Source organism: Lepidochelys kempii, chromosome 2, assembly GCF_965140265.1.
Source record: "Lepidochelys kempii isolate rLepKem1 chromosome 2, rLepKem1.hap2, whole genome shotgun sequence".
In the NCBI taxonomy this organism is placed as follows: domain Eukaryota; kingdom Metazoa; phylum Chordata; order Testudines; family Cheloniidae; genus Lepidochelys; species Lepidochelys kempii.
In genome coordinates, this window is record NC_133257.1 from 25980290 (window position 1) to 26003962 (window position 23673).

The window sequence follows — 23673 nt, forward strand, 5'->3', positions numbered from 1 at the left end:
ACATGCAGAAAATCTTGCACTAGATATGATCCCTCCATGTAAACTTGAATAATTGATCCTCATATCCCTTGTACTTTTGCCACTAAGGAAGGCTCCCAAATAGAATTATTTTGCTACATTATATGAATTACATTAGAAACAAATGTGATACGTAGGGCTAAATACCATTTCTTTTCCTGTTCTGTCTTTCCAGTCTGGTACTGTGAAACTGACAAAACCAGTAGCTCTGTGGACACAGCAGGATGTCTGCAAGTGGTTGAAGAAACACTGCCCTAATCAGTATCAAATCTACAGTGAGTCATTCAAACAGCATGACATAACGGGTAAAGTATGCAGTATCAGAAATATTTCACTTTTTTTGTTAAATTGCTTTTAACGCTGCACTTAAATAGGTACAAGTATACAGTAAGGGCCTTTGGTAGTTAATTGTAAATTTGCAGCAGAATACACGAACTTGCTTCAACCTTAGTGAGCTGACTGTTCTCCATAACTCAGAAAAATAGATTTGGAAGGGATAATTCAATGGGGAAAAGGGAAGATGGGGATGAGTGTATGTATACTCTAAGAACTGGATCTTGCTAGATTGTCAATCCACACGCTTGTCAACTGGAGCTGATCGAAATCTGAAATTCTAATTCTGCAGGACATTTTGAAAAAAGTTTGCAAATCAGAATGAAGACTATAAATTTCAAAATATTCCATGAGCAAAATTGTGTAACTTCTTTTCAACCTTATTGAAAAGTTATTTCAATGTGGCTGAAATGTTTCTTATATACTCAACTTATTATATATATTATAATGCAGCAAAGTCAAAACATTTGGACTATTATATTATGTTACGTCATGCTGTGATATAATAGTTGAAATGTTTGAGTTTTATGTTCTAAATCACAGCTTTTCAAAAATTTTATAAACTGGCTTTGGAATTGCTATATGGAGATCATGTTCCATCTTTGGCACCACCTTGTGGCGAGGTTGGGTGACAGGGCAACTCTGCCTTAATTTCCCTCCCTCTTTGATTGGTTGCCCACCTTCTAGCCTGCTTGTCAATTCCTTGATATGGCCGCAGCCCATTGACCAAGTCACTGATTGATTATCTTTTGACCCTCTTGCATGTTTGGACTCCTAAAGTATTGGACTCTGTGGCCCTAGATGAGGGGTACACACTCCCTGGGCCCTTTGGGTATGCTCAATTGTTCAAGGCCTTAATAAGCCCCTTTGCTGGGTTTGGTAGGGGAATCCAGGCCTGCCCACCTGGGTTTTAGGCCAACGACCCTGTACAAAATGGCTGGCTCCAAGCTTTCCCAACCTCTTATAGTTTCCCTGGCCTACTTTCTATCATGCCTCTGAGTTGCACCCTGTGGTCACTCAGTTTCCTGGGCAGCTTTCCTGTTGCCAAAGGCACCTGCTCTCTGTGGGTCCTCAGCCTCATTGACACCCACCCCATTCTTCTGCTCTGCCCTTGTTTTATCTCTGCAACTATTGTGAGTCTCCCAATCAGCCGCAGCTGAGCAGGCAGTCAGTTTCCCCAGGAACCCTTTAGACTGATACAGCATGGGATCTGTACACCCTGTGACAGGTATTTTAATTGGTAATTGTTGGCTTGGTAATTGGTTTTCTAATTAGTTTGGTAACTGGTACTTGGTTTCCTCAATTGTAATTGTTGTTCAAATGGATAATTGATATTTGGTGTAGTCATTGGTTTGGTAACTGGTAATTTCCTATTATAATTGGTGAAATATCAAATATTAAACTGAAAAAACCTGAGCAGCCAGGAATTTAGCTGGGGAGCTGCCTGCTTCCTGTGGAACATTTCAATTTGGTTGAATCAGCATTTTCCCACTGAAAACTGTTCCATCAGAAAATTTTCAGCCAGCTCTGTTGTCCACATTTTAGAAGTTTTCAGGGACAATTCTCCAAATAAATAGTTTTCTGAGATGAGCAAGTTCCTAAGCACCAAAACCACCGCAATTTTAAACTGAAACTGGCTGCTTTTATGTCCCCCCCCCCAAAGATTGTTTGTTTATTTTTATGATATTTGATCAATTAAAAGTAATAAATGATCATTAAAATGAATGTTAATAAAAATTATTCAATTTGAATGGGGTTAGGGCATGTGGCTTGAATGGGTCCCTGGAACCAAGGGCTGGGCTTTGCAGCAAGGGTGGGGACTAAGGGTGGGCAGCCAGGGAGATAGCAGGAGCTTTACTACTCAGCCCCGCTGGCGACCTCTTTGTCTCCTGCTTTGTCCATCCAACCAATTTTAAGTCAGAGTCCCACAGATTCTCTGAAGTCCATCTGAGAGTGACTGCTCTCTAATGAACCAGAGCAGTTTGACAGAAAGCAGCTGCCTCCTTAGCAGAACTGCAAGTTTTGACAATTTGGGCTTCAATTTTTACCTCTTCTGATCTCCTTGTTACTTAAATGTATTAGGACAAGATGGTTGCAGTCAAGTTGTTAGAGATTGGGAGCTTGCAACTCCACTAGAGGCAGATGCCTCCTGTAACTTCAGTAAACGGAAGTAGCTGGTGTCTCTGAGCAGTTCCCTTCATTGTATTCAATAGACAACTATTTGACTATGAAGAATAAAGGAAATAATGATGTGTTTAATTGTAACATTTCAAAATTTGCTTGTATGAGAGAAGTTATAAAAATGTGTATGTGAAATATGGACTTTGTGGGGACTGTGGTTGATTAGTTAGGGGAACACCTACCTCCCTAGGACAGATAAGATAAGAAAATAAGATAAGACTGAAAATATCATATTGCCCCTATTTAAATCCATGGTATGCCCACATCCTTGAGTACTGCATGCAGATGTGGTCGCCCCATCTCAAAAAAGTTGTATTGGAATTGGAAAAGGTTCCACTTTCCTGAACAAAAATGATCAGGGGTATGGAACAGGTTCCATATGAGGAGAGATTAGAAAGACTGAGATTTTTCAGATTGGAAAAGAGAAGACTAAGGGGGGGGATATGATAGATGTCTATAAAATCACGACTGGTGTAGAGAAAGTAAATAAGAAAGTGGTATTTACTCCTTCTCATAACACAAGAACTAGGGGTCACCAAATTAATAGGCAATAAGTTTAAAACAAACAAAATTAAGTATTTCTTCACACAAGGCACAGTCAACCTGTGGAACTCTCTTTTCCAGAGGATGTTTTGAAAGCCAAGACTATAACAGAGTTCAAAAAAGAACTAGATAAATTCATAGAAGATAGGTCCATCAATGGCTATTAGCCAGAATGGGGAGGGATGGTGTTCCTAGCTTCTGCTTGCCAGAAGCTGGGAATGAGCGAGGATCACTTGATGATTACCTGCTCTGTTCATTTCCTCTGGGGCACCTGGCATTGGCCACTGTCAGAAGGGAGGATACTGCTCTGACCCAGTATGGCCATTCTTATGTTATGTTCTCCCTGCCCCCAGTATGCTGCCCCCTAACCCCCGAAAAAGAGGGGTGAGTAATGACTGTCGAAGCAAAATTTCACTGAGGGGGCATTTGAGAGTTTTTTTCTGCAAAAGTCGGTAATTATTTTCTAAAATGTTACATGGAAAATTCAGTTGTTCTCTGGAGTGTTATAATGCCAGATTGGGGACCTCCAAATGCAAATCCCAACTGAGCCTTCGCTATGGAGTTGCTACCAGTCCCCCATAATATGGGCATGTCCATCAATGTATATTTGTATATAGCTATAGTTTAAAAAAATAAAACACTGTTATAAAGATGTGGTCAGTTACACTTTGACCACTTTACTTTTATGTTCTATTTTCTCTACCTATTGCTGCCTTTTTTTGGGTGCAAGCAGTCCCTGAGGATGTTGAAATGCAAACAAAAAACTATCTTTATTGTCCTTACACATTTACATGGGAACACATTAATTGCAGATTTTATAAAACCTTGGGCCTGACTCTCCATTGTCCAGCACCTGTGTTGTCATTTACACCAGGGTACAGGGAATGTAAAATGCTGCTGTTCTGATTGGGTAGCCTTTTACGCCCACTTCACATTGATGTAAATCACAACACAAGGTGCAGGGGCAATGGAGGAGCAGGCCATTGTTTTTATAAAATGGCCTGACAGCATACATTTAAATACTGTGGGGAGGGGCTTTTCTTCTTGTTACCCTTCTGTTACAGAGCCTGAACCTACACGACTAAAGACAGTAGGAGTTTTGGCTTGCATTGACTTTGAAGGGAGCAGGACTGGGTCCAGGGTGAATAAAGAACAACTATCTTTGGGAAAACCTATCAGCGTGGTGGCAGCATAACAAGGAATATGCCTAAATAACTGCTTGTTAATGTGCTTTATATTTTTAAGAAACCTTCCATCATCTCTTGTTTTTTTACACAGAGCCCCTGAAGTGTGCTAATGTCTCTCTTCGGAGCAAGAATCTTTAATGCTATGATCATTAAACAAACCTCATTCTGTCAAAGTAATACACAAGAGGCACGTAAGCCCAAGTGAAATAATTTGATAAGGAGGCACTTGAAAGGACACAAGCCTTTTATTTATTTATTTATTTTATTTAAGGTTTTAAAGAAGAAATGAACAGGAGTCAATATAATAATATTTTTAGAGACTAGAACATATTCATATGTGCGAAAATGTAGCTGCTGCAAATCACCTCTTAAACTCTGTCTAATTCTATAATATTAAATAGAGGCTGGTGCTGCCTAGATGCTGCCTTCCGCTATCGTAAAATACACATACAAATCTGGTTCTTGAATATGAGCAGATTTAACTTGTCCACTTGACTGCCAAATGTGAGGGGTTTATCATATCCATGTGATCCCAAGATTAAGTAACACATTTCTGGAAGGATGGTCTTCTGGTTAAGGTACTGGACTGGAATTCAAAGAATGCCCAGCTCTGCTTTAGACTTCACTTATGAGCTTGGGCACGACACTTAAGATATGTCTACACTGAAGTTAGACACCTGCAGCTGACTTGTACCAGCTGACTTGGGCTTGTGGGGCTTGGGCTAAGAAGCTGTTTAATTGTGGTGTAGATTTCAGAGTAACAGCCGTGTTAGTCTGTATTCGCAAAAAGAAAAGGAGTACTTGTGGCACCTTAGAGACTAACCAATTTATTTGAGCATGAGCTTTCGTGAGCTACAGCTCACTTCATCGGATGCATACCGTGGAAACTCCAGAAGACATTATATACACACAGAGACCATGAAACAATACCTCCTTGATGATCACTTTAGATAAGCTATTACCAGCAGGACAGTGGCGTGGGAGGAGGTATTGTTTCATGGTCTCTGTGTGTATATAATGTCTTCTGCAGTTTCCACGGTATGCATCCGATGAAGTGAGCTGTAGCTCACGAAAGCTCATGCTCAAATAAATTGGTTAGTCTCTAAGGTGCCACAAGTACTCCTTTTCTTTTTGTGGTGTAGATGTTTGGTAGAGCCTTGTGTGGATACAAATTTATATCCATGGATGCGGATATCCGCGGATATAAATTGGTATCCGTGGAACTGCAGGGCTCTCCTGGGAACTGCAGTGATGAAAGGAGCAGAACGTGGGGCCGCCACTCCAAGGAGCCAGCACCCCACACCGGCAGCTCCTCCCGCATGGCTGTACACCTCAGCTCTGCTCACTGGGGCGGGCACCAGGCCCATCAGCAGCTGTCCCTTCTCCCTAAATGAGGCCATTTGGGGCCCAGTAGCTCGCTTCCGCCAGACTACTTCAGGGCCCATCAAGACCTTCTGAAGCGGATAGCAGCTAACCTGAGGCTGGAGATTGAGACACTTAAGGAAACCTCCCACAGCCTAATTGACATTCTGGCTGCACAGCTCCCTCCAAAGTGGCCTTACCCATTAATGAGGCTGTAATGGGTCTGGTCAAGGCCCTCTGGCAAACTCCTTCTTCTCTGCCCCACACCTCAAAGAGGGCAGAAAAAAATATGTGCCAGCAAGTGGGTTCAAGTACCTGTACTCGCACCCTTCCCTCCAGGGTCCCTTATTATGTCGGCAGCCAACAAGAGGAACAGGCAGGACCATGTAAGCGCTACCCCCAAACAAAAAGACGCAAAAACCCCTAGATTCAACGGGTAACCTTTAACTGCGTATCACCAACCAGCAAACTTTGGTGGTGGGTTAGGTTTACAATCTGTGGAACTCCTTGGACAAGTTCAAAGACACTCTGCTGCAAGATTTCAGTCAAGAATTTGCTGCCCTTTTGGAGGAGGGTAAGGATATGGCCAGGACACCTCTCCAGGCAGCTCTGGATGCAGCCAATGCAGCAGCGAGGACAATGGCCTCTGCTGTCACCATGAGGTGTTTTTCTTGCTCCAGTCCTCAGGACTTCCTCACAAGGTCCAACAATCCATCCAGGAACTTCCCATTGAAAGCTTCTCACTGTTTTCAGAGTAGACAGAAACAAAGTTTCATGGCCTGAAGAATTCTAGAGCCCACCCTCAGGACATTGGGCCTCTCGGCTTCATCTGCTTCCAGGAAGCACTTCAAGCCCCTGTAACTACCTAATTTCTCGATGCTGCCTCCGATACAGGAGCTCTACAAAAGGAAAGGAAGAGGTTACAAATGGTGCCGGCCACTCCCATCCACCTCAACCTTCCAGCTGTGGCCTCATAGGTAGTCCGGTGGGCCCAAGCAGACCTTTGTAGAGGAACCTGAGGATGCTGTACCAATTCCTGCTTCAGATCCTCCCTCTCTTTTATTTTTGGACCGTCCCACATAACATCGGACCGCTGGGTGCTAAGTACAGTGAAAATGGGTTATACCTTTCAGTCTTTATTCACCCCTCCCTCTCACCCATCATCCCTGTGTCTCTTCAGGGACTCTTCTCATGAGCAACTCCTTGCCCATGGGGACTATGAAAGAGGTTCCTGAAGACTTGAGAGGAGAAGGGGATCTACTCCCAATATTTCTTAATCTTGAAAGCCAGTAGTGGCCTCCGGCCCATTCTTGACCTGTGTCAACTCAACAGATATCTCCAGAAACTGAGGTTCCACATGGTCTCCCTGGCCTTCTTCATTCCCTCCCTGGCTCCAGGGGACTGGTATGCTGCCCTTGACTTAAAGGACGCATACTTTCACATTTCTGTCTTCCGTGGGCACAGAAGATTTCTCAGATTTATTGTGACTCAGTGGCACCACCAGTTCACCCCTTGTCCCTTCAGCCTGTCTGCAGCCCCTCAGGTTTTCACAAAGTGTATGGCTGCAAATGGTGGTAGTAATGGCCTTCCTCAGATGGCGAGGAGTCCAGGTCTACCCGTACCTCAATGACTGGCTGGCTGATCAAAGGTCAGTAAGAAACTCATGTGCAGAACAGCATCAGCATGGTCCAAGCCACCTCCTGGGCGCTGGACTTGTTGATAAACGAGAAAAGTCGATTCTTATTCCAGTTCAGAGAATAGAATGTATTAGGGCAATGCTCGACTTGACCCAGGCCAGAGCCTTCTTTCCAGAATTCAGACCATGTCAGACCTGATACCCAAGATCAAGGTACACCCAATTACAACTGCCCGAGTTTGCCTCAAATTTCTGAGGCACATGGCCGTATGTACTTACATGGTTCAGCATGCAAAGCTGTGTCTCAGGCCTCTCCAGCTGTGGTTAGCACCGGTTTACTCCCCAAACAGACACCACTTGGACTTGGTGCTCACTGTTTCTTCCTTGGTCCTCACATCCCTGGACTGTTGGAAGTACTCAAGGTCAGTAATGATGGGGTTACCCATTGTCGCCCCACGGCCATCAGTGTCCCTAGTCTTGGATGTATCAGACTTTGCTTGGGGAGCTCACCTTGACTGCCTCAGGACTCTGGGCCTATGGTCCCAAGAAAAACTATCCCTGCACATAAATGTTAGGGAACTCATGGTTGTTGGCTTAGCCTACCAAGTATTCCTCCCTCAGATCTCAGGCAAGGTGGTGCAACTTCTCATAGACAATACCATGGCCATGTTCCATATCGACAAACAAGGAGGTGCTTGATGATCCTCTGCCCTATTTCAGGAAGCCATCCATCTATGGGACTTCAGCATGAAGCACTCCATCCACCTGGAGGCATCACATCTTCCAGGAGCCTGGAATGCGCTGACAGATCACCTCAGTAGGTCCTTTTCCTCTCACCACGAGTTGTCCCTTCACCCGGAAATCATCAGGTTCATCTTCCAAAGGTGGGGGGTCTCCTCGGGTAGACCTGTTCACCACCGAGCAGCTCAGGAAGTGCTGTCAGTTTTGCTCACTGCACAGGCACCGTTCGGGCTCCCTCTCTATCTCCTTCCTGCTCCCATAGTCAGCGCCCCTGCTTTATGTTTTTCCTTCAGTCCCTCTGGTTCACAAGGTCATCCTGAAAATCAAGTGGGACAAGGCAAGAGTTATTCTTATAGCCCTGGCATTGCCACACCTACACTGGTTTGGCACACTACTGAATCTCAATAACATCCCCTCTTCTGCTCCGTCCAGACCTGATCTCACAAGGTCATGGCCAGTTGCTCCACCCAAACCTTACCTCCCTTCACCTGACGGCATGAATGTTACGTGGCTGAACCCAGAGGAGCAGGCATCTTCAGAGCAAGTTCAACAGGTCTTGCTAGGTAGTAGGAAACCGTCCACTAGGGCTACCTACCTGGCCAAATGGAAACACTTCTGGATATGGGCATCTCAGTGAGGTCTCTCTCTGGTTCATTCTTCCCTGCAGGCTATCTTGGACTACTTGTTTTATCTAAAGTAGCAAGGTCTGGCCCTTGTATCTATCAAGGTGCACTTAGCAGCAATCTTGGGCTTCCACCTGCCAGTGAACAGCAGCTCAGTGTTCTCCCATGAGATGATGGTCTGATTACTCAAGTGTCTAGAGAGACTCTACCCTCAGGTCCATGAGCCAGTCCCTCCACAGAACTTAAACCTAGTCCTGTCAAAGCTCATGGGCCCTCTGCTCTAACCGCTAATGTCATGCCCTCTACTTCTCTCTTGGAAGGTCATCTGTCTGGTGGCGATCACCTCAGCCAGAGGTGTCTTTGAAATCAGGGTCTTTACATCAGAACTACTATACATACTATTCTTCAAGGTCAAGGTCCAACTGCACCCCCACCTGGCCTTCCTGCCAAAGGTGGCTTCGCAATTCCCTAACAGGCTATTTTCCTTCCCAATCTTCCCGAAGCCTCAGAAGAACTTGAGGAGTGGCAGTTTCACTCATTGGATGTTAGGTGTGCCCTCGCTTTCTATATTAAAAAGACTAAACCATTTCAAAAATCCATGCAACTCTCTTTTTGTAGCAATAGCAGAAAAGATGAAAGGGCATCCAGCATCAACCCAGAGGATCTCATCCTGGATAACCACGTATATTTGAGCTTGCTATGAGCAGGCAAATGTCCAGCTATCGCCCATCCTAACTGCTCACTCCATGAGAGCTCAGGCCTCTTCAGCAGCATTCCTCATGCAAGTGCCAATCCAAGACATCTGCAGGGCTGCAACTTGGTCATCAGTGCATACCTTCGCATCCCACTATACCATCACCCAACAGGCTCAAGACAATGCCAGGTTCTGAAGAGTAGTGTTGCAGTCAGCATAGAATCATATAATTGTAGGACTGGAAGGGACCTCAAGAGGTCATCTAGTTCAGTCCCCTGTGCTCGTGGCAGGACTAAGTATTATCTAGACCATGCCTGACAGGTGTTTGCCTAACCTACTCTTAAAAATCTCTGATGGAGATTCTACAACCTCCCTAAGCAACTTGTTCCAGTGCTTAACCACCCTGACACTTAAGTTTTTCCTAATGTCCAATTGAAATTGCTTTTGCTGTAATTTAAGCCCATTGCTTCTTTTCCTATCCTCAGAAGTTAAGACCATCAGGTTTTTTCCCTCTTCTTTGTAACAACCTTTTATGTGCTTGAAAACTGTTATGTCCCCTCCCAGTCTTCTCTTCTCCAGACTAAACAAACCCAATTTTTTCAATCTTCCCTCATAGGTCATGTTTTCTAGACCCTTTTGTTGCTCTTCTCTGGACTTTCTCCAATTTGTCCACATCTTTCCTGAAATGTGATGCCCAGAACTGGACAAAATGCTCCAGTTGAGGCCTAATCAGCACAGAGTAGAGCAGAAGAATTACTTCTTGTGTCTTGCTTACAACACTCCTGGTCATACATCCCAAAATGACATTTGCTTTTTTTGCGAGTGTTACACTGTTGACTCATATTTAGCTTGTGATCCACTATGGCCCTAGATCCCTTTCCGCAGTACTCCTTTCTTGGCAGTCATTTCCCATTTTGTATGTGTGCAACTGACTGTTCCTTCCTAAGTGGAGTATTTTGCATTTGTCCTTATTGAATTTTATTCTGCTTACTTCAGATCATTTCTACAGTTTTGTCCAGATCATTTAAATCTGATAAAATTTTAATCCTATCCTCCAAAGCACTTGCAACCCCTCCCATCTTGGTATCGTCTGCACACTTTATAAGTATACTCTCTATGCCCTATCTAAATAATTGATTTAGGTAACAGAACTGGACCCAGAACTGATCTCCCGCGGGACCCCACTTAATATGCCCTTCCAGTTTGCTTGTGAACCACTAACTACTTTCTGAGAACAGTTTTCCAACCAGTTATGCACCCTCCTTATAGTAGCTCCATCTAGGTTGTTTTCCCTTAGTTTGTTTGAGAAGGTTATGTTAGACCATATCAAAAACTTTACGAAAGTCAAGATATACCACATCCACCGCTTTTTCCCCATCCACAAGACTTGTTATCCTGTCAAAGAAAGCTATTCAGTTGGTTTGACACAATTTGTCCTTTACAAATCCATGCTGAGTGTTACTTATCTTGTAGGTATTCACAAATTGATTGCTTAATTATTTGCTCCCTTATCTTTCCATGTCCATGAACTCCGAGCCCACCTCCTAAGGTATTGCTTGTGAGTTATCTAACATGGAATGGACATGAGCAAACACATGAAGAAAAAACTGTTACTGACCTTCTGTAGCTGCTGTTCTTTGAGATGTGGTGTTCATGTCCATTCCATGACCCACCCTCCTGCCCCTCTGTCGGAGTTATCTGGCAAGAAAGAACTGAGAGGGTGTGTGGCTGGCAGTGCCCCTTATACCGGTACATGAGCCCACTAGGATACCACTGAGGGAAAAATCTCCAGAAACTTGCATGTGGTGCACACACACCTAACATGAAATGGACGTGAGCAACACATCTCAAACAACAACAGTTACAGAAGACTTGGAGCCTGCTAAGGTTACATGTAGACTCTTAGAAGCATGTTGTTCTCTTATTTTACTTGTAACCATTTTCTGTTTCTATTATCTCTGCTCAGTATCACTTAAGTCTCTGTTCTTTTATTAATAAACTTATTCTTGTTTTATTTTAATTTCATCTCAGTGATGCTCTACTACAGTGAGGGGTGCATTCTCAGTGAAGCCAATGATTTGATGTATATTCTGTCTCTCTGGAGTCAGCAGAGTTCACAGGGACTGGATGCTGCAGAGGCACGCTCTTCCAGGGGGTCTGCAAACTGGGGGCACCAAGAGTTACCTGCAAGGCAAGGAAGGGACTGGAAGGGTCTCCGAGGGTTGATTGGGCTGACTAACAGACTGCAGTGTCAGGGAGCAGACATGCAGTTTAGCCGCAGCAAGTTTCTCTCACTGAGGCAGAGGGTTAAGAAGGTGACTTACAGTTCTGGACATCTGAGAAAGTGTCACATAGATGAAAGAGGTGTGTAAGAGCCAGGTATCATTAAGACCCATATAGGATCAAAGAGATTCCTGTTCATATTAGTGCTGTTGATTAATAGCAGTTAACTCATGCGATTACCTCAAAAAAAATTAATCGTGATTAATCTCCATTTTAACCACACTGTTAAACAGTAGAATACCAATTTAAATGTGTTAAATATTTTTGGATGTTTTTCTACATTTTCAAATATATCCATTTCAATTACAACACAGAATACAAACTGTATGGTTTTCAGAGCAGCAGCCGTGTTAGTCTGTATTCGCAAAAAGAAAAGGAGTACTTGTGGCACCTTAGAGACTAACCCATTTATTTGGTGAGCTATTTTATTAGAAATATTTGCACTGTAAAAATGATAAAAGAAAGTCTCTTTCAGTTCACCTCATACAGGTACTGTAGTGCAATCTCTTTATCGTGAAAGCGCAACTTACAAATGTAGGGTTTTTTTGTTACATAACTGCACTCAACATTAAAACAATGTAAAACTTCAGAGTCTACAAGTCCACTCAGTCCCACTTCTTGTTCAGCCAGTCATGAAGACAAACATTTTTGCTGCCAGCTTCTTATTTACAATGTCACCTGAAAGTGAGAACAGGCGTTCGCATGGCACTTTTATAGCCAGCATTGCAAGATATTTACAAGCCAGATGCGCTAAAGGTTCATATGCTTCTTCATGCTTCGACCATTGTTCCAGAGGACATGCTTCCATGCTGATGATGCTCGTTAAAAAAATGTGTTAATTAAATTTATGACTGAGCTTCTTGGGAGAGAATTGTATGTCCCGTGCTCTGTGTTTTACCTGCATTCTGCCATATATTTCATGTTATGGAAGTCTCGGATGATGACCCAGCATCTTGTTCATTTTAAGAACACTTCACTGCAGATTTCACAAAATGCAAAGAAGATACCAATGTGAGATTTCTAAAGACAGCTACAGCACTCGAGCCAAGTTTTAGAACCTGAAGTGCCTTCCAAAACCTGAGAGGGAAGAGGTATGGAACATGCTTTCAGAAGTCTTAAAAGAGCAACACTCCGATGATGAAACTACAGAACCCAAACCACCAAAAAAGAAAATCAACCTTCTGCTGGTGGCATCTGACTCAGATAATGAAAATGAACATGCATCAGTCCGCATCGTCTTCAATCAATCGTTATCAAGCAGAACCCATCGTCAGCACAGACGGCATGTCCCCTGGAATGGTGGTTGAAGCATGACGGGACATATACATCTTTAGCAAAAAGAAAAGGAGTACTTGTGGCACCTTAGAGACTAACCAATTTATTTGAGCATGAGCTTTCGTGAGCTACAGCTCACTTCATTGGATGCATACCGTGGAAACTGCAGCAGACTTTATATACACACAGAGAATATGAAATCATACCTCCTCCCACCCCACTGTCCTGCTGGTAATAGCTTATCTAAAGTGATCATCAGGTTGGGCCATTTCCAGCACAAATCCAGGTTTTCTCACCCTCCAACCCCCCACACAGAACTTTGTGACTTTGTCCTTACCCATAACTATTTTACATTTGGGGACAATGTATACCTTCAGATCAGCGGCACTGCTATGGGTACCCGCATGGCCCCACAGTATGCCAACATTTTTATGGCTGATTTAGAACAACGCTTCCTCAGCTCTCGTCCCCTAAAGCCCCTACTCTACTTGCGCTATATTGATGACATCTTCATCATCTGGACCCATGGAAAAGAAGCCCTTGAGGAATTCCACCATGATTTCAACAATTTCCATCCCACCATCAACCTCAGCCTGGTCCAGTCCACACAAGAGATCCACTTCCTGGACACTACAGTGCTCATAAACAATGGTCACATAAACAGCACCCTATACCGGAAACCTACTGACCGCTATTCCTACCTGTATGCCTCCAGCTTTCACCCTGACCACACCACACGATCCATCATCTACAGCCAAGCTCTGCGATACAACCGCATTTGCTCCAACCCCTCAGACAGAGACAAACACCTACAAGATCTCTGTCAAGCTTTCTTACAACTACAATACCCACCTGCGGAAGTAAAGAAACAGATTGATAGAGCCAGAAGAGTTCCCAGAAGTTACCTACTACAGGACAGGCCTAACAAAGAAAATAACAGAACGCCACTAGCCGTCACCTTCAGCCCCCAACTAAAACCCCTCCAACGCATTATTAAGGATCTACAACCTATCCTAAAGGATGACCCAACACTCTCACAAATCTTGGGAGACAGGCCAGTCCTTGCCTACAGACAGCCCCCCAACCTGAAGCAAATACTCACCAACAACCACATACCACACAACAGAACCACTAACCCAGGAACTTATCCTTGCAACAAAGCCCGTTGCCAACTGTGCCCACATATCTATTCAGGGGACACCATCACAGGGCCTAATAACATCAGCCACACTATCAGAGGCTCGTTCACCTGCACATCCACCAATGTGATATATGCCATCATGTGCCAGCAATGCCCCTCTGCCATTTACATTGGTCAAACTGGACAGTCTCTACGTAAAAGAATAAATGGACACAAATCAGATGTCAAGAATTATAACATTCATAAACCAGTCGGAGAACACTTCAATCTCTCTGGTCACGCAATCACAGACATGAAGGTCGCTATCTTAAAACAAAAAACTTCAAATCCAGACTCCAGCGAGAAACTGCTGAATTGGAATTCATTTGCAAATTGGATACTATTAATTTAGGCTTAAATAGAGACTGGGAGTGGCTAAGTCATTATGCAAGGTAGCCTATTTCCCCTTGTTTTTTCCTACCCCGCCCCCCTCCAGATGTTCTGGTTTAACTTGGATTTAAACTTGGAGAGTGGTCAGTTTGGATGAGCTATCACCAGCAGGAGAGTGAGTTTGTGTGTGTATGGGGGTGGGGGGGTGAGAAAACCTGGATTTGTGCTGGAAATGGCCCAACTTGATCACTTTAGATAAACTATTACCAGCAGGACAGTGGGGTGGGAGGAGGTATTGTTTCATATTCTCTGTGTGTATATAAAGTCTGCTGCAGTTTCCATGGTATGCATCCGATGAAGTGAGCTGTAGCTCACGAAAGCTCATGCTCAAATAAATTGGTTAGTCTCTAAGGTGCCTTTTCTTTTTGTGAATACAGACTAACACGGCTGTTACTCTGAAACCATACATCTTTAGCGCATCTGGCACATAAATATCTTGCAATGCCAGCTACAACAGTGCTATGGCTGTTCAAACTTTCAGGTGACATTGTAAAGAAGAAGCAGGCAGCATTATCTCCTGCAAATGTAAACAAACTTGTTTGAGCAATTGGCTGAACAAGAAGTAGGGCTGGGTGGATTTACAGGCTCTAAACTTCTATATTGTTTTATTTTTTAATGCAGTTTTGTTGTATATAATTCTACATTTGTAAGTTCAACTTTCATGATAAAGAGATTGCACTGCAGTACTTGTATTAGGTGAATTGAAAAATACTATCTCAGATTTTTTACAGTTCAAATACTTGTAATCAAAAATAAAATAAGCACTGTACACTTTGTATTCTGTGTTCGAATTGAAATAAACATATTTGAAAGTATAGAAAACATCCAAAATATATTTAAATAAATGGTATTCTATTATTTAACAGTGCGATTAATTGTGATTAATGTTTTTAATTGCTTGACAGTCCTAGTTCTCATATTTGTTTGGTTTGGAAGGGACTGATCTACCTGCGTATTCAAACCACACTCTGTATCCTGCTGTCTGAGCTTTTCCATACTATTTGACCATTACTGGGTCATCTGTAAACTTCCCCCCCTACTTCTATCACCTTCAGTCTGGCAAGGATTGACTTCCATTATCCATGTATCTTTTCTAATAGATGAGTGTTATATGCAGGCTGAGTAGCTTTAGTAACATCAATTCTACAAAATCCCTTGCTAGCTTGTTACGTAGCCAAACTGGTCTTACACATTTTCTCTCATTTAACCTCCTGTGTTTTTGCTGCAAATCAAATCCTTTACTTCTTCTTTTGACCTTGAGACTGATGATTGGATTCTGTCTTTTTTAACAAGATTATTTATTAAGCACCCAAAATGTGCTAAGTTCTTTCTATGCGTTAAAAATAGAAATGGTTCCTGCCCTAGGGACCATGAAGGTAGCAGGAGCTAGAAGTATCAGGGACCCCAGAGACTCTGTTCTTCTACATGCAGACATGACCTAAGAGAATGGGGGGGGAGAAGGGGGGAAGAGAGCATTATAGGGGAAAAGCTACAGTGGTCACAGATACAGGAGAATGAGTTGAATGTTCAAGTGTCCTGAGAGTGTTTTTAATATGCATCCAAAGTGAATGCAATTAGGTGTTTTGAATGGGGTAGAGGGAGGGATTGAAGGGAATGGTAGGGAAGAGATGAGTTAATATAAGGAAAAGCATAAGGAACATGTTGAGAAAAGCAGTGAGGAGGAAAGAAAGGATTAATAGGAGGGTAGAGAGAAACATGGAGGGTAGAGAGAGAGAGAGGCCAACAGCAGAGGGACTGTGAGAGAAGAAGTAGGGACAAACAATCAGCAAATCAAGTTCAATTTGTGGGGTCAATCATGTGAAAACAAGGCCAAGTTGTGCAGTGTAGGCCCAGACAACAAAGGGCTTTAGGGATCTCGAGGCCCCACCAGTGCAACTCCTATTGCTACCATCTGTCTTTCCCCTCCAAAGCTTGAGACTTCCTCTTCTAATTGACCTGGCTGGGAAGGGAGGGCCACAAGGGCTACTTGTGTCCCCAGAGAGAGGGTAAGTTCCATGAAACTACAGGTCAGGAGAGAGGGCCAGCTTGGGTTTCTATCATTTTTAGACTATTACAAAACTGAAGGAGAGCAGCTATAAAATCTCCCCTGTAGGGTTGCCAGTTCAAATCTGGCCCAGATTGGTTATGACCGCATTGTTAATACCAAATGATTCTATGATATTTTAGTGGTCTGAGTCCAGTTTCAAGTGGGATGTGCCCATCAAAACCTCCGCTACCCCTATGTAAACCTAGATTCCAGGTTGGAGTTTAGGTGCATTAGTGGAGGAGTGTGTGAAATCTTATGCTGCCACAGTCCACGCTAAAACTTGTTTCTCTTTGTAGAAAATACAACTTAAAAAACAATTTCTATGCTGGACATGTCCCTTTGATCTTTTCTCGTGGATTTCTCATTTTTCCAAACCTGTGGCTGTTGTTGCATTCCTCTGTTGTAGCTCTCTTATGTGTCTTGGAATACAAAATTTTCTGGGTATGCACAGGAGAAAAAGAGAAGCAGAGAGTGGTTTTAATAACAAACCAACCAACCCACATTGTACTCAGACCTGACAGTGTTCCAGATAAAAAAACCCCACCAGTGCCAAGTTCCATTGAATAATTTATCTGGCTCATTTTGCACACGGTAGGCCTCTTAATACACCCAAATACAGCATTTCCCTCCCTGTCAACAACTCTGGTTTGGTGGAGATTACATAGACGTGTCTTCAGTTTAGCAATATCTGTATAATCCCCTCCCCCCCGCCCTCCCCCCACACATCCATCTCCTTCTCTATAGTGAAAAGTCAAACCCTAACTTCCCCCGTCCTTTGTGCATTTGCTCTGCTGTATTCATGAAGTCTTGGCCAGAGCAACTGTTCTGTATGGTGGGCTGTTGATTCAATGCAGACTGCTTCCATCTGGTGGTAAAGTCGCTGTTTCTTTCTGAAAGGAGCTTTCAGTTTACTGCCTGGATAAGATCAGTCATAGAATCATAGAAGGTTAGGGTTGGAAGGGACCTCAGGAGGTCATCTAGTCCAACCCCCTGCTCGAAGCAGGACCGATCCCCAATTTTTGCCCCAGATCCCTAAATGGCCCCCTCAAGGAAGTCTTATTTGCAACATTCCCTCTGGGACTATGATGCTAGTGTTGGAACATGAGGGACCAAAGAGTTTCCCAGTTGGAGGCTGCTCAAAGTTTTTCATAACGGAACACGTCCGAGAGTGATTGTCTCTTGGGTCATCAACCTGCCTACTTGCATAATCTGTGGCAACTATTGCTTTTTTTAAAATTATTTTGTTTTTTGTTTTTTTTTACATGGAAGAGGAATATTAGCAAAAGTATGTAATGTAACGTTATTTTAGGGTAATTTAGACGCTGGAAACTGGGAGGAGAGCATTGCAATACCTTGTGACTAGCCAGGAAGTCTGGCTGAAAATTTTCTGTTGAAACTGTTCTTGACTAAATGGAATTTTTCACAAAAAGTTTGTGCCTCGTGCCCCCATTCGCTTTCATAGACTGGGCTCCCCACGTGGTCTACATCTGCTGTGATGCGCTGTGGCCTGGGACTCCTATTACATACCACTTCCCCTCATGAAGAGGGGAGGAGACCATGGTGTCTCATGGGAGATGTAGTCTGATCAGGAAGTCCAGCCTAAAGAGAAGAATGGGAGCATGAGACAACCAAACTACAACTCCGTTCAGCACTGCAGTGGCATTTTCAAATAAAAAAAGATTTGCAACTTTTAATTTTTCAGCTAAATTTTTTATTTATTTATTTACTTGAATTTCCCGCAGAACCCCCTTCCTTCCATTTTCCAGCTATCACTACTAGTGGATCATCAGTAAGCGGATCATGAGTGGGGGAATGATGCCGTAGGTGCAACTGAGAGATCTATTCAGTCTCACCAGATGGGAGGGGGAATGGGTCCAGTCCACAAGTAAGCCAGTGGGAAATGCCTGAGCCTTTCATTTGTTAAAAGATTTACTTTACGTAGGAGGTGTTATCAACCCTCAAATGTGTTATGTTCAGCTCTTGCACAAAAAATCATCTCTTGCAATGAATGTTCGAATGTCAGTCGTTAGTATTCTAATGTTGATTATTGCCCTGCCTCTAACCTAACCTTTTTTGAGAAATGTCCATGAGGGTATGTCTACACTGCCATTTAAAAACCTGCAGCAGGCCCGCGCCAGCTGACTCAGGCTTGTGGGGCTCAAGCTAAAGGGGTTGCTTAATTGTTGTGTAGACATTAGGACTCGGTCTGGAGCCCAGGCTCTAGGACCCTATGAGGTGGGGGAGGGTCCCTGAGCTTGGGCTGTAGCCTGAGCCCAAACATCTATACCACAATTGAAGAGCCCCTTAGCCCAAGCCCAAGTAAGCTGGCATGGGCCAGCCACAGGTATCTACTTGCAATGTAGGTATAGAGTAAGACAGTGGTGGCAGGCCAAATACACCTCCATTTGATACCTATCAACTCTTTGGACCCCAACCTGTTGGGCTTTAGACCTAGAGTCAGCATAGGAACATTATTGGTCACAGTGATGTTTAATCATCTCTGGCCATTGGGCAGAGGTCAGATGTCCTTCCTGATCTTTGAGCTGCCTTTATAATCATTAATCACGCAACATTACTTGAAACAACTTGGGACATGGCAGGAAGGAACAGATGATTATAAAGTGATTTTACCCTTTCCTTTCAGAGATCCTAGAGGGTGGCATTTTGAAGCTGCTGTTTCCCCCTCTGCTGTTCAATCCTTCAAGATTCCATTTTTTTCACTCCTCTTGTTCAGTTAAAGGGGAGCCAATGAGAGTGATTCTGGAAGTTTTCGGCTTCACTATCTCTCATATGTTGCTACTTCTCTGTATGTCTCCTCACCAGGCTCAGAGTGAATGGTTTCTTTGCTTCTCCATTGTCAGGGAAATGAAACCAAATGGCTGAGGCGGGGTATGATGGAAATAATACTGGTTGAAAGGGGGATACATTGTGTGGAAGAAATGGAATCTGTAATAGCACCCTCAGCTGAGGAAGTCTGACGGCCTACTTTGGAATTGATTCACAATTCGTGTCTGACTAGACTCACCATTACTCTGATTCCACATTACAGTAGTGGCCACTTGGACTAATGGCCAATTCACTTATGAGTAAGGTGCATGCAAGGTGTTGGTTACTCTCTACAAAGTCTTAAATGGTCTAGATCCCAGTTACCTCAGAGGTTAACTCTTTTCTACTTCATCACTATGTGTATGATTAGCAAGATAAGCTAAGGTAGGAAGGTTATTCTGAGTACCAGGTGTTGCCTGTAGCATTGAGTCCTACTATTTAGACTGGAATGTATGACGCATTTCTTTATCTGCTACCTGCAGGTCTGGAATACCTTGTCATTTAGCCCATTGCTAAATTTTCCTAATTCTTTATTTTAAAATGTGTGTTTCTGCAGGAGAAAAGTAGAAGGCCCTCTCAATTTGTGGAAGCAGTTATGTGGACTTATTCCTCCATGTGTAATACCATGAGGCAAGGGGGAATTAATTCTTTATACATGCATTTTCCTGGGGTTTTCTACTCACTGCTGGGCGCCTCCTTGTGTCTGCATCTGGGGATTAGCTCTTGACGAGCCTGATGCCCCTTCCTTCAGTTGCTTGCCCTGTCTCTCTCCGTCTCTCTTTCTCTGGACTTTCTCTCCGCCTTCGTGGCTCGGCCTTCCGTCCAGGTCACAATAGTTTTCTCCTTCTGGGGTATCAAAGTCTCACTGGACTGGCTGACTAGGTGTCGTTCCCAGCAGTCCTCCATTTCAAGGCAATGCCACTTCCCCAGTGGCAGGTAAGGGAACCAAGCCCAGTCACGACTCCGGGTTCCGGCTCAGGGGCCCTTTAATCCGCAGCCAAAGTCTGTACCATCCCAATGTCTGCTGCTATTTCCCTTGGCCTTTTCTTACTTTACCTCTATCAGGGTTCCGCTCCCCACTCCTCTGGTATCCCTCCCTTCAGGGCCGGTATCCCAGGGCTTCTCCTCTCCCGCTGCCTTTCCCTCTCTAAGCCCAGCGAGCGACTGCAGGCTTCAACATGGCAGCCCCTTGGTTTTCTTTTTTCCTTTTCCTGTCCATTTTCTGGAGCAGCAGCCTCAGCATATGAGGCTATGACTGCCACCTGCCACAATTTTTGCATAAGCAAAAATCTACATCCTCTCACCCAGTCCTATATCCTTAAAAAGGCAAAGTAACGTTTTTTAATGCTACGTCACATTCCCAGTACTATCCACAAATCTTTCAGACTATAGGCTTTCATCTTGAGGTATCTCAGTCCTTCATAAAGAATCTTTCTATCTGTGTAATTCTCCCTGCATTGCCACAGCAGATGCTTAACTTTTTCTTGGGCTTTGCAGGTGTTGCACAACCCGTCTTTGCGTCTGTTTAGTAAGTATAAATTACAGTTCAGGTGACAGTGACCTGTTAGCACTCTAAATACACTTATTTCTCTTCTTATGACATAGCTATTAAGTATCCCATTATCCTAAAGTTCAGGACGAATTTCAGAGAACCTTCATCCTTTTTTCTCTTTGGTCCATAGTTCTTGCCATTCCTTCTTAAGTTCTTTCTTAACCAAACATTTGAAGTCCTGTTTACTTAGAGGGATCTGTATTCCAACCTCCTCATTTTTAAGGCTTTTTTCCCCCTGTTTTATCTTCCATTTCGTTGCTTGGCATCCTGACTGTGCTGGAATCCACACTATTGCTATATGTATACCAAATTGTACTCTCTCCGTAGTTAAGAATAATATTTCATCGACAGAGGGCACAGCTACACTAGAGTTTACAACAGTGCAGCTGCACCGATGCAGCTACGCCCCTGTAAGCTCCCGAATGTAGCCACTCTAAGCGGATAGGAGAGAGCTCTCTCCTATCTGCTTAAACTACTCCAGCCCCCGCGAGCAACGTAGCGGTGTCCACACCAGTGATTTATGTTGGTGTATCTTATGTTGCTCAGGGGGGCAGTTTATTCATCCCCCGTTGAGTGACATGAGTTTTGCCGACATAAGCTGCAGTGTAGACAGCCTAAATCATTCTTGCTTTTTGAGGCTTCCTTTCTAATTACCTTTATACTAAACAAAGATTCTGTTAGCATAACTGTCATAGTTGGATGTACATCCCTTAACCAGGTCCGTTCCAGAACCTGGCCCAAATGAAAATGGCCCATCATTTCAGCCATTGTAATGGCCACAAAATTGTTTAGTTTCAGATCTTTTAATTCCAAATTCAAGGATACAAAAAGCCAGTCCCACTCTACCTGTGCTGTCATCTCTAGAGCCATCAGCATAGGTGCTGACTCCATGGGTGCTCTGAGGCTGGAGCACCCATAGGAAAAAAAAAAAGTGGGTGCTCAGCACCCACTGGCAGCCCGGCCGATCAGCTCCTCCCCCTCCCTCCCAGCGCCTTCCGCCTGCCACGATCAGCTGTTCAGTGGTGTGCAGGAGGTACTGGGGGTGTGGGGGCAGGACCTGGAGTCAAGTGGGGGTCCAGCACCCCCAGGGAAATCATAGTCAGCACCTCTGGCCCTCAGTTTAGATTTGGCAATGCTGACCCCATTTGCCATGTATAAACTCATAAATCATAGTCGTGTTATTTGATAGTCCTGCTCTCCCCTTTGCAGCCCCTTCCTGTTGCAAACTTTGACTTTTTACCAGCCCTGCCTGCTCCTGTCCAGTGAGGCCCCATTCTCAATCAGTGCTTTCCTATCAAGTTGTGTAGCCCCTTCCAAGCCACACTAACCATTTCTGCATTTTTAGTTGAATTCCATTTTATTTATTTCAGTTAGTTTCTTTGAGTTAGAGACCCTGTTGTCTCGTAATCTAATCTGCAAAGATCTGTGATCCTTTCAGGTTAAAGTTCTTCATAAATCTGATCAACTGTATCCTCCTTGTGTTGAATGACAATACCAATTTATATCAGCCTCACTTAAGACCTCACCCAACACTTTCTTCTACCTTGACACTCAATGTTGTTTTATTCATATTCCTTAACTTAATCCACGTGTCTTCAGTTCTCCTATGAGTATGCCATGGAGAACCATATCAAATGTCTTAGTAAACTCTAGAGCTACGGTGTGCGCTGTTTCCTTTACCCTCTAATCTTTTTATCCTATCAAATACTTTAAGACAAGTGTGATCTGTTTTTGATGAACTCTACTTTTTATCAATTTATATTTCTCAAGGAGCTTAGCGCTGATTCCTTTATTAATTCTTCCACCAATTTTCCAGGTATTGAAGGTCTGTAGTCTCCCTTTTAATTCTCAGGAACTTCACCTGTCTTCAACAAAATCTCAGAACTAATACCCAGTGCTTACAGTATTATTCCTCCTTGTTCCTTGAACAATGGGTTGTGTGAATCAGTCTTCCAGGTGCTAAGCAGGATCAAAGTTAGTACTCGAATTGGAGATCTCTGAAGAACCCTGGGTACTGTAGGAAGTATCATCATTAATTCTGTGCTTGGTATTCATTCTTCTTAGGTTTCAGAGTAACAGCCGTGTTAGTCTGTATTTGCAAAAAGAAAAGGAGTACTTGTGGCACCTTAGAGACTAACCAATTTATTTGAGCATAAGCTTTCGTGAGCTACAGCTCACTTCATTGGATGCATACTGTGGAAAATACAGAAGACGTTTTTATACACACAAACCATGAAAAAATGGGTGATTATCACTACAAAAGGTTTTCTCTCCCCCCACCCCACTCTCCTGCTGGTAATAGCTTATGTAAAGCGATCACTCTCCTTACAATGTGTGTGACAATCAAGGTGGGCCATTTCCAGCACAAATCCAGGGTTTAACAAGAACATCTGAGGAGGGGGGGGTAGGAAAAAACAAGGGAAATAGGTTACCTTGCATAATGACTTAGCCACTCCCAGTCTCTATTCAAGCCTAAGTTAATTGTATCCAATTTGCAAATGAATTCCAATTCAGCAGTCTCTTGCTGGAGTCTGGATTTGAAGTTTTTCTTTTGTAATATCGCAACTTTCATATCTGTAATCGCGTGACCAGAGAGATTGAAGTGTTCTCCGACTGGTTTATGAATGTTATAATTCTTGACATCTGATTTGCGTCCATTTATTCTTTTACGTAGAGACTGTCCAGTTTGACCAATGTACATGGCAGAGGGGCATTGCTGGCACATGATGGCATATATCACATTGGTAGATGTGCAGGTGAACGAGCCTCTGATAGCGTGGCTGATGTTATTAGGCCCTGTGA

At 43.5% G+C, this 23673-nt stretch overlaps 1 protein-coding gene across 2 annotated transcripts in view; it reads left to right on the plus strand.

The window, feature by feature from the left end:
- Nucleotides 1-23673, plus strand: part of SAMD12 (sterile alpha motif domain containing 12) — a 238050-nt gene that overhangs the window by 71688 nt on the left and 142689 nt on the right. Inside the window, exon 3 of one of the 2 annotated variants that reach the window (XM_073330273.1) lies at nt 194-323. In XM_073330273.1, coding sequence (XP_073186374.1) covers nt 194-323 — 130 coding nt within the window. The remainder of the gene's footprint in view (nt 1-193; nt 324-23673) is intronic. The other variant, XM_073330274.1, reaches the window with a different exon arrangement.